Genomic DNA, 14,186 nt, shown 5'->3' on the forward strand with positions numbered 1-14,186 from the left:
GTGAGGTGATGGGGCAGGCCATTCCAGTCTGTAGCTGTTTGAAAAAAAGAGGCAGAAAAAGTGACGGAATAGCAGTGCAGGCGGTTAAGTTGTAAAGGGTGTCCTGTGCAACCAGAAAAGCGTCCACTTGAGGGCAAGATGTATAGTGCGCAGAGAAGTTGGTGGTTATAGAACTTAAGGAACACAAGCTGTCAATTTGGCGATTTGGATTGTGCTTTTAGAGATGAAACACTGACATCGTAAGAGCATGAGGAGTGAATGAATCTGATTGCATGGTTTTGAACAGATTCAATTAGATGATGGTGCGGGCTCCAGATAGCTGATCCATATTCAAGTTTGGTATGTATGAGTGTTTTGTAGGGAAGCAGTTTAGCATGTTCTTGTGTGTGTCAAAGATGTTGCTTCAAAAAGCCGTGTATTTTTAGCGGTGAGTGCAATGTTTGCTATATGTGCCCGAGAATTTAAATATTTGCAGAGGGTGATGCCTAATATTTAAATGACTCAACTGATTCAAAGAATGTTGGTAATAAAGTAAGGAATAGGTAAGGGGTTCTAGCGGCAAGAGTGAGTCGTTTAGTAGGGTTAGTGGTCCTAAGCCAGTCACACCAATCTTGTACGTTAAGGTCGAGCTGTAGCTGCTGTTGGTCAGTAGTACCGTGGATTGTTTGGTAAATCACGCATTCTGCCAACATTTGCATTTGTAAAGGTTCAAGGCGACACATCTGTTAGGCTCACACATAGCTCAAGTATGAATGAATAGCCAAGATCTGTTGCACCATTACGATTGGGTAATAGCCACTTTCACAGAATGTGATGGCACAGTGTAGTTCGATCTTAAATCAATGTTGGCTCGAACCGCTAGCAGTCTGTGACTGCTGCATTTTGAGGTACGAAGCTGGTGGATTTTCGCATCCTTAAAGTGCAAGCAGTAGAACAAGTTCAAGGCATGTGGCATCTGTGCAAGCTTTGCATGCAGAATTTGTTGTGTTAAGTCTCCTCAATTAGGTTGCACTTCGTGTTACTTCTAGTGTAGCACTATTGCTGTCTTTTCAACAGTGCAGTGTGTGCCATGTGCACCAGCTTCGATTTGTTGCTGCAGAGACCAGGTAAACACGAGTTGACACGATTGCTCCAATTAATTAGTTCAGGAGTGCAGTTGCAGTGTAAGCTCTGTCACTGGTGCCACTGCTGTGCATACTGATTCGTGACATGATATTTTGAACTTTTTTAATTACAATGGCCCGTCTAGTTTATTGGAGGAGCCCAGCATGTGTCAGTGCCTTGAAGTTTGTCTGGGCAGGTTTGCAAAGGGCAACATTTATTTGGGCAGTGTTCCTGAATATACTGCCTTTCCTGATGAGCAAGTTGCTTTGGCCATTACTTCACTGCCATCATACTGCTGCCATATAGATTAGTGAGAACAAAATCGCCGCCCAAGCACTCTGTACAGATGAACCAGCGAAGCTGAAACATACGGCCCTGGTGTTTGTCACTGGGTTAATGCTGATAGTTCCTTAAACGACGGCTTGGTAGGCTTGCAAAGCCCATTGCAAAGTGCAAAACACCATTTTTTTTGTGATTGCAAGCTGCTTGTCTATTGCATTTACACTTCATATGCTCTAGTATGCTGCGATACGCACTATAGCATGCTGCAGTAAAATAGGCTGAGCTTGACTGCCCTTAACATTGAAATAAATGTTATATGGGGTACAGCGAGCAAAAACAGTGCCTCTACGTATTCATGCTTTACTGGGCTCAGTGCACAATTCTTCCTTTGCTTTGTGATAGTTCACAGTACTTTTGTGCTAGTGAAATGGGTGGTTGCAAATGAGTCTGGAGTTGCACATTATGGGGTGCCTCATAATTGAATAATGATTTTGACACATAAAATCTCAGACTTATTAGTAAAATTTATCTGAATGGAACTGTAGTGCAAGGCACTCTTCCACATGTTCATTTTCTGGCATCTTTGCAATCAACCTAATAGAAAAATCATCCACCTGACAATTTTTCCCTTTCCCAAATCTTCCTCCACCTTGCGGACTTCTGCAGGTCCAATTTTCCGCTTCTTAATATTGATTATGATGGAGCGCCACTGTCTACCTGTAGCTGTTGAAAGTTGCAAATAATGCAGTTAGGCTAGACTGTTCACATCACTGGACAGTGCTCATTTGTTTGTCCTGCCTTGGGAAAGGCATGCTCGGGAATTTCCAGTGTAAATTATTTTCATGCTCAAGCCTTAGTATCTCCAAGCTACAAATTATGGCCTGTTGAAATGTTCTGCTCATTGATAATTTGCAGAGCTCAGCCGCTGGAGCCACTTCTCCCTTGCCATGTTGGCAGCAGAGCAAGAAGCGGCTTCTGCCGAACAACGTGGAGAGGACTGTGAAGATGACGATGACTCTTCTGCCCGGCGTCTCGAGCTTGAAGAGCCAGACCCAGTTACAAAGCTTGAGCGCTACGCTTACAGCGATATCGTCTTCAATCGGTGAGTGCTTCTAGCTCTAAAGGCACTAATTGTATGAGTAACAAAAATCTTGAAGCAGCCCTCATGCCAGTTTTTATGCTGATGTTGGGAAGTGTTGTACTGAATTGTTTCCGAGGGAAAACAAGATTGGCTGTTCACTTTTTCATAGCAGTTCATGTTGGGCCGTGGCACTTGCGCCATAAAACCCCATTTATCGTCGCTTCATGTTGGGATTTAAAAGCCACCACCACTTCATAGATGCTTGTTTCCAGAGTTTTCAGGTGTAGTTAGGTGTTTTGTTGTCTCTCAAGCACAACTTTTTAAATTTTTGAACAGGGAAGCACTGCAATGAAAACTTAAATTTGGGGAATAATTCTCTTGGCTGAACTGTTTTTGCTAAATTTGTTATATAATTTAAATGCACTGCGTTGAATTCATTCCCATTTCCCGGATTTTTGGCATAGGTGCAGGAAATGCAGAATTTTCCAGTAGCATTATGGATTCCATTATGTGTATATGAAGGTACTGGGTGTAAAGCAACGAATGTTTGGTACTTCACCTGCTAGAGAGCAGTTGCTTGAACAGTTAAGCTGTACACTAATGTTGCAAGAAAAACTTTTGGCTGTGTCACCAGTGTGTATGCTTTTGTATTCAGTGGTTGTACAATAGCGCCTTGGTAATCAGAAATTTCTTAAATAAAATTCCTGCTTCTATGTAACATCTAAATTGGTTGGTATTATATTTGGGTAATGCAGAAAAACTTGTTAATGGAGACTGACATTTTCACATCTTTCTGTAAATAGAAGCACGAAGGTATTGCAACATGTTCCAAGTTGACTGCGGCAAATTTCATGCATGGATTTACTATACGTTCATCTATCTGCTGCAGTGGCAACGTAACGATGGTCAAAGTATTGACTGACCAGGTAGCATGCAGTATATGTTTGCCCAGCAACACGAAGGACGAGGTTTCGAATGCAATTAGCATTCTTAGGTTGCTTCACACTTTCGCTGGTCTTGAATGAGCTTCTTTGATACTAACTTGGGTGATTAAATGTGTCAGTAGGTGTGTGCCACTCTTCAGTGAATCTCTTTGGTGCCAACTTGGGTAAGTAAGCATGTGCCACTGGCTATGTGCTGCCCTACAATGACAAAAAAAGATTGTTAAATTTATTCCATGCTCGGCGAAATCGGAACCTGTGCCATGGCGGGTTTTATGGTGGTGCCGCTAAAAGGAGCAGCATGCGCAGTGGGAAGTGCGAGAGGATCCCAGCTGCATATATGTTTTGGCATTGCAGTATGTCCCTACCGTGACCTACTGAACTCCAGACTTGCACGCTATGTCCCGCTATGGACAGAATGTATAGACAGGGTGGTGCTAGTTCTAACCTGTTTGCCGTCGTCTGCTTCCGGGATCTGTTACAATGCTCATGCTGCCATTTCTGCAAGCACAAAGCATTTGTATTGGTGGTGACTATATATATATATATATATATATATATATATATATATATATATATATATATATATATAATATGCAAATGCTTTGCATTTGAATAGTGAGATAGAAAGAGAAGGAGCGGTGAAAGAAAGATGAACGAGCACAGATGGCAGCTGCAAAGCTAGACGCCAATACTTTGCTGAAAAAATTATTATAAAAGGTTCCTAGGATAAACTAGCTTTTTTGAGCTGATTACAGGTAGCCTGATATCGGATCGCATTAGGCTTTACTGCTGTGTGCTGTAAGGAAAGTCAGAGGATCGGGTAAAAGTTTGCACGAGTAGTTCTTGCGCCCGATGTATGCAAAAAATTGATAGTCTGTTTCCAGGGAAGGTGAGCATAATTTTTATTAATATATATACTGTATGATGTCTAGGTGAGTTGACACCTTGCAAAAGTGACCCCAGTGATTTCAAAAGTCCTGCACTGCAGTCATTGTGTCACAGAAATCTTTCCAAACTGCAAAACTAGCTTTTCTGTGTGGTCAGGTGGCAGCATAACGGTGGTGCAAAAGATAAGTACACAGTGAAACTGTGTGCATAATTCTTTTCCAAGTCGCAATGCACTCGCAGGCAACTTCTAAAGGTTAAAATGAGTGGTGGTCATTCTGTCGAACGTTACGGTGGTTTGCAAAGTTCACTTCTGCGCTTTTTAGTTTTTTTAGTTTGTTACTGCATGAGAAAGGCAATAGGAGTGGCTATTTAACGCCATTATGGAGAGCAGCGGACTACATGCACCGACATTTTTCATGTTCGGGCAGTCAACTTTTGGAGCCAAGTGACCGATTAAAGCCTTGTGACATCACTGTCACTGTGTTCGCAAAAATCGCATGCAACCAGTTCGTTAAGACACAACAGCCGCCACTCTAACTAAAATGCCACCACAGTCAACCATAGGTTAGAAGACTGAACAGGTCTTAAAACCAAAACCAGTGGCCAACGGTTGAACGAGAGAGTGGGCGCAAGTGGCTCCTGTAGAAGCCGGATATCTGTGGAGGTCTGGAGTTCCAGTAGGTCTTGGTCTCTACTTTGCTTGAGTGCTGATTGTATGAATGTAGATATCTGGCCAGATTTTTTCTTTTATGACACTTGGAGGGTAGGTAGAAAGGGACTTATTTTCTGGTAAATACATTATTTTGAATTTTCGATTATTCTGATATTAAGGTGATCCCTTCTAATTACGAATTTGTGGTCGCCGACTTACTAGTTCCAGAATAAATTGTGAATGCTGGGCCAGATCACCTTGTAATTTCCTGCTTTCGAAAAAAACTAGCTGCTTTGTTCACTTATTGATGCTTAGCATTTGTGACAAAATCATTAAAAAGGGTTTATGACATAGAGCTGTGCCCGTTCACATTTTTTTTCAGTGAATGAAACTCCCTTGAGTAGTAGCAAAGTATTTCTCCGGTCCTTTGAAGTTCATGATTCTACAGCACGCAATTGCAGTCATGCTCAATAATTGTAATAGATGCTCACCCGATGGCTCAGATTTTAATTTCATGGCTGTATTTACGATAAAAATCAGCACCAAATCGAGTTGTGCGCTGATCATGTTACCAACTGGCTGCATCCACTATCGTCAAATGACGGTGTCATTCGAGTCCGTGCAGGCATGAATCTGCGTCAACCAACTGCAGCGATCGTTCGCGTGTAGGCATCCTCGCGGTTTTCTTGTTATCGCAGCCTGAGGTAGACGTTTTCTTCGGGCTCATTATCGCGACGTAGGTCTGAGGGCTGCTATCGGCGCCTTCGTGCGCGGCTTCCGTGATAAGTGGCATGGCGTAGCAGCGCAGTGTATCCGGTCGCCCGCCTTTCTTGAGCGCTTTCCTTCCGTACCCCTAACGACTGACTGCCTCGGACTAGCTTCCCCCGATTTGATCGTTGCGGTCGGGATCCTATTGCGGGACTTCAAAAATTGCATTTCAAGGTCAGGCGGGGGCGGCAATGCTCATTCAAGATATATATTTTAATCTTTTGAATGAGCAGTGCCTCCATCGCACCGTGACGTGTTCTGCATCAACCTCTTGCGACCACCACGTGGAGGGTGATCTGGCTTGTTTTCCACCACCATCGCCGCTTCTCAAAAGCGGGGCATCGGGACCTGGGCGCTGTTTCTTCACACTTACGAACTGCTGTAACTAAGCGTTGGCATAGTAGAATGTTCAGTGCACTTCTCGTAAAATGACATCAGTAGTCGGCAATACGCGCCTTTTTGCTGCTAGACTATGTATCCGTTTATGGTACTTTTTGTGTGTGTGTGTGGAACCACTATTCAAGGCTATTTATGTCGAACGAATTTACCAGGACAATTCTTTTTCGGGGGCCAATAAAACAGTGGCTTGCTGGTGCTCTTCGTGATAAAGCTGCAGATGGCGCGTCGTTCGGTTGTGCTTGGGGGGGGAGGGGGACTGCTACTGTTGAATGCAGCGTAAGTCGATTTTCAGTGTCTTCAGCTGTTAACTTTGTAGTGAGAAAGTAAGCATGCGGTTGTGTGTATAATGCAGAAGTGTAGAACCGCACGCATTCAGCACTTGCGTCATGTTAGCGAGCGCCTCAAGGACTTGGAGAGAGCCTCGACAGCGGCAGGAATTCGATAGCGAAATCTAGGCGAGTGGCGATAGGCGAGTAGTGAGCGCGGCACATGAGACTCGGTTGAGGCATGTCGCGCTCAGCCGTGGCCCTTCAGATAGGCCAATGCAGCGGCTGTCGGTTCGAGGCCCAAACCTCTGTTGGGTTGGGCGAGGCTGGAGTAGAGCGCTTATCGGGTCGCTGATTTGTGCGTCACGCTGCGTGCGGCGGCCACTGAATGGGCTGTGGAGAGGGGCTGCGTTTTACTTTCCCCGGTGGCGCGCGCGCGGCTCGGATGGGGGCGCCGGCGGATGGTGCCTCCTCTCCTCCGCGTGGATTGGTCGGAGGGAGTGGGTCCGCTTTCTGGCGCCGCCGGCGCTCCATCCTCCGGGCGCGTCTCCATTGCCGCGCTGCCATGACTAACCGGGACGCGGCCTTCGTGTACGCGCTTCCGCTCCCCGACCGGGCGCGGCTGGGTTCGACCACCCGGGCGGCGGCGCGATGGCGTCGCCAGCGGGCGGCGACGACGACACCGAGGCGGCCATGTACAGCGTCCTCGTGGCTCTCGCCTTCTGGCTGCTCCTGCTGTTGTGGCTGCTGTCGCAGGGCGACGCCTGGGCTGCTTTCGGCAGCGAGGGGCCGTGCGTGGGATAGCCACGATGAGCGCACCGACACCCACGTTGGCCGCGTGGCACCCGGCTCGGTCTTTGGATACCGACTCCAGCTCTGGCCACGATCGTGCATAGCGCGCGACGCCCCCGCTAGGGGCACCACGGGCTATGGCTCCTAGCTGCACGCCTTCGGCGGGCTCTCATGGGGTGAGTTATCTTTCGCCGCCGTTCAGGGCGGCCTTCTTAGAATCTTGTCTGTGCCGCAGAGAGCGCCCTCTGGTCTGAGTGCGTGTGGCGCCTTCCTGCCGCACTCCGCACTGAGGGTGATGCTCTGCGCTGAGCACGCGGGTTCTCTTTATCCGCTCAGTTCGTCATTTAGTGCGCGTGACCGCCCTGCACTGTGCGGTCTTCGAGCCCAGTCGGAATGGTGGAGCTGATCAATTTCTAAAATGCAGTTTGCGCCACATTATGTCAGAGCGCGGGTGTTTCAAGTACGAGTACGGTTTGTTAGCCGAAATACGCGTCATACTTGCGAAGCGTGTGGCGAACATGGCGCGCGCGCGCGTGAGGGGGAGTACTGTATCTTAGAGCAGAGCGTGCAGGCGGCCGCGTGGGAGTCGCGTGAATAAATGAAGGCGCGCGGAGACGGCCGGTGTGGTCGGCCGCTAACTGGAGTGCTTCCTGCCTCCGGCTGCGTGCGTGTTCTCGGGGGAGGAGGGTATTGATTAAATTCCAGCCGCTACGTTTCTTTCTCCTTACCGAGAGTACTCTGCCCGCCGAGCGACATCTGGAGGTGAACAAACTTTAGCTACGCGTCGTTCCGTCCCCACGGGCGGTCGCGTAGGTGAGGCCGCGTGGGCTACTTTCTTGCCTCCCTCTCCGCACCAGCCATCTGGTACCCTCATGTTTCCTAGAGAATTCACAGCGGCCGCCTCCGGTTCCAAGAAGGTCTCCGCCTCGCGTGTCGAGACTCGAAAACTGCGTCGGGTGCGCTCGTAGCCAAGGCGTTGGCATCGCTAGATCGTTTCCCTCCACACTGAATTTTGTTTAGGTGCTCGGTAGTACCTTGGCCATCTGCTCTGGTAGTGCATATGCGCTGCTCAAGGGTTAGTGCCGTTCTCGTAGTTTGTACTGGGCGTGGGAAATGCGGATTAGTGTAGTCTACTTCGGTTTGTTGCAGTTGTACGCTCCGAAATATGCAGTCCTCAGATTTGGTCACCGTTATAGTCGAGTCCAGCTTGACACGCACATGCGTGGTCACTGACAACGCGTGGTGCCTGTGTAGCTTGTGGATTACGTCTCACTAACCTTTGCTTGAGCTAACGGTATCGAAGCTAACCTCCAGCATTGACAAATACTTAGAAAAAAGCGATCGGATGGTGTTGGCTGTGTGCAGCCAGCTAATAGTACTTAACAGTATTTTCCTGTTTCTTAATGTATGGATTTGTTGCGCTTATTTCACAAGTGTTTAGTGAGATCACCCGTATTTTGAATCGAAGATGAGCTTGCTAAAGTTTCCAATAAGACGCCCTAATGAAGGATGTCTCCAGCCAGTATAAAATGTTCAGCTGTGGCCACGACAGCCGAGCATGTCGCAAAGGTCATCCGGCGTCCGCCTAGCAGAATTTTTTTGCCATGTTCCCTTAAAGGCAGTCGTGTGTTGCCGCGTATTAACATTGTGCACGCAGGTCTTGGTGCGTGGCGCATGGATGTCGGCTGCACGTCTAGGGAAGAGCGCCCTGGTGAGAGCCTCGAGATGGTGTTGATTGATCGCTGTGTTTACTCTCCGCGCTGTCGAAGAGGCGAGGGGGAGCAGGAAGGGTGACTGGGCGAGGGCCGGTGTCATCGACCGCCAGAATGGGCGCATGGCCGCGGACCCCGTGACGCATGCGCCGTTGGGAGCGTCACGTGATGTGCGGGGATGCCCGGCCTGACCTTGCGGGCCCGGTTCTCTGCATCGCGAGGCTCACTATCTTTCCCGCCTTTCTATCGGTTTGCCGCGCGGCGCCCCTCCCCGATTTTTGGCGCCAAAACTCCATGGTAAAGATCCGCGGGAATCCGCTGTGGCGAGCGTGCCTCAGTGCTCGTGTTCCGACTGCGTTGTCAAATGGAACTTGGCAGCGAGTTCAGCGTAGGAAAGGGGCGACCTTTGCGACGTATCACGAGAGGAGGCTCCTTGGCGCCTTCAGATCAAGTCGGGCGTCGATGCACGTGGGCTAGCATAAGATGGCGGCGTTTCGCGGAACGGTCTGCCCCGCGCGTGGTCAGCAGCCGGACTGGGCGAGGAGTGGCAGCCTTACTGGCTCACTTACCCGCGGCGCATTCCTGGCGTTCTCAATGACCCGGGACCGGATTTTGCGTTCCTCGGGCGCCGCGCTCTTGCGGGATGACCTCCGTCGGCGCGCTTTGTGAGGGGCTTCTTCGCCGCGGCGCCTCTTCTCTCACGCACCGCCTGGGGTCGCCGTGCGCCTGCCACATCATGCATATTTCGAGCGCCCCCCCTCCCCCCCCCCCCGAATTTCTTTGGCTGCAGTGTTCTGCTTTTCTTCCCGTATCGATGCCCGTTTCGCAGCTTGAGATCTAGAAAGTTGGAAGAAACCAACGCCGAGTATTTTTTTTTTTTTACGTCCAGGACATTAACTCGTTTTGTCCTGAATTCTGCATTTCCTCCAGCAAAACAATACTACTCGAAACATGCGATATGCATTACTGGCCTTATGCGTGGATACTGTGCGCCGGTTCGCCTATTATTCCGCAAGGGGCCCAAAGGTTCTGTCGTGCTGAATTGGTATCACCGTTGTAAGGTGTGTGCACGGTTAAATTCAGTGCCCTGGCGGTACCTTGAAGTGGCCAGTTAAGCGGCCACTTAGCCTGTGACAGCCCTCCTCAGTCCGGCTTACTTTTCAGTCTTGCCTTTAGCTTCCCTCAGACTAATCTCGACAAAGAATCTGACGCAAAAGGTGCTACATGTAATCACTGGGTGGTTTGAGTTCAATATTTCGCCTGTCGCGTCGGCGTGCTGTCTAGTGTCTGACATGCGTGTTAAATAAAGGTTGTTTTTAGGTTTTCGCAGATCCAAGTTCCTCTTAAAATGTTCCATTCCTCTGTCGCTTCGTTATACCGGTTGACGCATGCAGCTGCGGCGCATAATCTGGCTCTGGCCGTTTCCCATCGATGCTTGGCGACTAAAGCGCAACTCTGCTCGCCAGCGGAGGCAGCAAGTGGCGGGATGGCTGCTTTGGTCGTTGGTGTTGTCTGTCTTTCGTCAAGCCATGCGGCGCTACGACATCTCCGTTTTCGTATGTGGCGCCGCCGCCAACCCCACATGACGAACGTTTCCGGTGGCCACCCCTCTCTTCTGCTTGAGCTCGACCAGCCCCAGCAGAGATGGATGCCGCCCCTCGACTGGAATGCCGCCTGTTTGTTTTCTTTTCCTTCAGCGCAGCCCCGTGGCTGAATTGGCTGCTGTAGAAAGGAGGGGGAGGTCTTCCCCTGCCGCGCTCCAAATCCCCTCCTAGCCTGCTCCTGTCCTCGCGTACGCTGCTTGCTTGTATCTAGACTAGAGGGCGCCGTCGGCTGGCTGGCTCGCCCCTCCGAGATCGCCGCGTGGCCAGCCGCACCCACTTTAGTTGCCTACGCGGTGCCAAGATGTGAGCAGCTTCACGCGTCCTTTGTCTCCGTATTCTGAACGACTGTCCAGGACAGCAGCCCTTCGTTTGAAGACCGTGAGAGGGTTTACATTAGGACATTGCAGCATGCTCCATATATTGCTGTCCATGGAATGCCGGAACAATGACTATCAGGACTGTGTGACGCACTTGAAACGCTTGTTTTGCCTGATTATTCTTGTTTAAGAAGTGACTATATATTTTTGCTCCTGTTGCCTTTATGCCAGCAGCTAAGCAGCATGTAGTCGGCCGTTGTAGTTCCGTGCACTGACGTCAAAAGATGGTGCAGCCAGCGCTGCTGCCTACATAAGGGTAATAACAGGTGCGGACAATTAGCAACTTTTTGTCTGCTCACAGGAGAGAACTGCGGTTTTAGCACTCGTATAGTTCCTGCCTATGTGAAATAGTATTCCGTGATTATTTTTTAGGGGTGTGCGAATATTTTTGAAACTCCAGAACGAATCCGAATCGAATAGTCACGGTTCGCAAAATTCGAATGTTTTCGAATATACGTGTCGTAGTGCCTTTGGTGTTGTGGTGCTAAGCCCGAGGGCGCGGGGTAAAATCACGACCGCGGCGGCTGCATTTCGAGTGTTCAAATGCAAGGACACCTGTGTACCGTGCATTGAGTGCCCGTTGAAAGGACCCTGAAACGATTTTGTACAAACGTCATTAATTGACGCATCTAAGTGTTCCGCGTAAAGCGTGTAATTTATTATAAGGTTTTAAAAGTGTACATCGCTAGCGATCGCAGCAAGCCCCTCGGCTGAGTTTTCAGCCGCCCCTGACCAGGTGACGCCAGTAGGTCGAGCTATCTGATTGGCAGACCAGGGCGCGTCATCGATTTTTGGAACATTATGGCGAACAAATGTTCATAATACTTGAAATGTCACTTTGTTTCTAAAATAAAGTAACTGAAAAAGGAAGCGCAAGGACAATTTATCACTTTACTCGGGACTTCCGGCACACGAAGTGTTGTCTGCTTGTGTTACAACGTGCGCCGTGTTGACGAGAGCCCCGCGGTCAGTGTTGGTCTCGATCTTTCTTTTGGCGAGCAGCATGGTTCGTCCCCTGTTAGGTTGAGGGCTGCAAACGTAGCGACTGGCAATATGTACAGCTGCGACATTGTCCCTCAACAAGGCAGCAGACGAGTGGAGTGGATGCAGCGCATCGTGCTATCGGTATCCGATCGGCGCCAGGATTTACGCGTTTTCGGCCGTCATATTACGCCGGAGGATTACCACAATAGTGCTTAGCGTGTCCGGTATTCGGGTACGCGCAAGCTCACTAGGCCTGCTCGTTTCACGGGATGAGCGGAGGCAGGAGCGTTATCGTGAACAGGTTCTTTTTCGAAATGTTTAGAATGTTTCACACTTGGTTAGAGCAGTATTGGCTTTGTTTGGCTAGTTATGCTCTGCGCCACCAGGTGGCTGGACCGCGCAGACCGATCAGGCCGCTCACGTACGTCTACGCTAAAGCTCCTTCATTAGAGCAATAGTAGTATGGAGGGGCTTTAGTTTACGCCTCCACCCATCTGTCAAAACGCCCAGCTCGCCTGTGGTTACTGGAATTCTGGACATGCCCGCCGCTGCGACAGAATGCTCGCAACGCACGCTGCTTCGATAGCTCTCGCTTGGATTCCACTGCCAGGCGGCAGGCGGGGAGGTTGTCGAGGCTTCGCGCGCTGGTTCCAAGACAAGCGGAAGTACACAACACGACGTTCCATCATGACGCGCAGAGCCAGTGAAGGCGGAGCTGAGCCCCGGTCACTCGGCGAACGAGTTGAGGAGAAAATGCAATTCTATGGAGAAAGGTAAATTGTAATCGTCCGTAGCATCTCTTCATGAGATTGAGGCGCGAATTATTTGCTGTAGCTATACCCTACGCGCCTACAAAATTTGTCCGAGCCGTTTCAGGGATCCTTGTCAAAATTACTCCGGACTCCCCCACTAACGCCTGCCTCACAATCGTATCGTGGTTCTGGCGTGTAAATCTCCGGAATTTTTGCGCCAATAAACTCCATTAATCATCACATTGCCAGCTGTACATAATAAGCGAATTTCTGTGGACGTAAATAGTTGCATAGAGCGTGCTGTGTCACTTGGGGAGCCAAACTTCGCTCAGACGTGACATTCGGCAATGGATATAGTTTGGTACTATTTATCGACGCTGCAAGTGTGTACGCTTTGAATTGCACCTGAATCAGCTTGATTGCTACATTTGATGTATAGTGGTACCATCTCAATTGACCATGCCAACTACAGCAAGCACTTTACTTTCATCGCTGCAGTCTCACGCACATAACTGTTTTATACCCCTGTTACACAGGCACCCGCAAACTCCTTTTAACTCCGTCGTCTTTATCCCCAGGGAGATGCACTCTGTGTCACACGGTCGCCCTTCCGCTGAGCTAGTTTAATGGAGCTTTTGGTCGAGGAAGGTCGGCGGCTGAAGGGAGTACCCTCGTGCCCATACTTCTTGCTGCAAAATTGAGAACTTGATTATTGTTTGCAATAAAATGTTGCGTGTGTCGAGAACGTTTCTATTGAATGAAATGAAAGCTCAATTCAGCAACTGTTCTGCTTGATGCTGCACAGTGCTCTCGACCTAGGCCGCTTGGCGCAATAGTTCTCTCTTTGAGGGCATGTACACGAAGCTACAGAATCGGGTCGGCTTGTCGGGCTGGAATATGCCTGTGGAGTTAATGTAAACGCTAGCTGGTCGGACTGAACAAGCGCCAAGTTGGGCTGTCAACCCAACTGCACGGGGTATAGGTTGACCCTGCTCGCGACCAGTTTGCAGCGGGCATTTGCCCGCGCCGAGACTAGCGCGGGAACGCTGGGACGTCGAGATACATGCGCGGGCAGCGGGAATAGTATCAGGCCAAGGCAATGGGCAGTGCAACCGTATCGTAGCGATACGACCCATGGAATAGAGCGGTTTCAGATGGCAGCGGGAACCTCAAGCCCAGTTCGAAGGATTTGATGTCTCGGCTCGACGCTGTGTGCCGTCGTTGTCCATACCACCCGTCAGAAGCGAGTTCCGGTCACGTCGGGCTCTGTCAGCTCGATTCCCGGCTCGACCCGCTCGCGTCGGGTTCGTGTAAACGTAGCCTTTGGCGTCATGCAGTGGTCCCTCATGACTGGCACCGGTACAGTCGACAAAATAAAAGCAAAGCCCACGAGGTCACCGTGCACGAAATGTTGCGTTTTGAGTATAGTTCGCAGCAGTTCGAGTAGCAGAACGCAGAGCCTACTCGCTACGCTATGGTGGCTAGCCATGCCGCAAAGGAAAACGCACAGCTCAGGGTGGCTAGCGCCGCTGTCAGCACTGCTATGCTTAGCGAGTGCAGTTCGATTCTTAATGAAGTGTC

General features: G+C 49.7%; 1 protein-coding gene across 7 annotated transcripts in view; it reads left to right on the forward strand.

Annotated features, from left to right (window-relative positions):
* LOC142590832 (serine/threonine-protein phosphatase 4 regulatory subunit 1-like) overlaps nucleotides 1-14,186 on the forward strand; it is a 125,137-nt gene that overhangs the window by 15,125 nt on the left and 95,826 nt on the right. For 6 of the 7 annotated variants that reach the window (XM_075703243.1, XM_075703237.1, XM_075703250.1 and 3 more), the window contains exon 3: nucleotides 2,302-2,488. In XM_075703243.1, coding sequence (XP_075559358.1) covers nucleotides 2,302-2,488 — 187 coding nt within the window. Of the gene's footprint in view, nucleotides 1-2,301; nucleotides 2,489-6,973; nucleotides 7,353-14,186 lie in introns of those variants that run through there. The other variant, XM_075703254.1, reaches the window with a different exon arrangement.

This window comes from Dermacentor variabilis, chromosome 1 (genome assembly GCF_050947875.1).
Source record: "Dermacentor variabilis isolate Ectoservices chromosome 1, ASM5094787v1, whole genome shotgun sequence".
Taxonomy (NCBI): Eukaryota; Metazoa; Arthropoda; class Arachnida; order Ixodida; family Ixodidae; genus Dermacentor; species Dermacentor variabilis.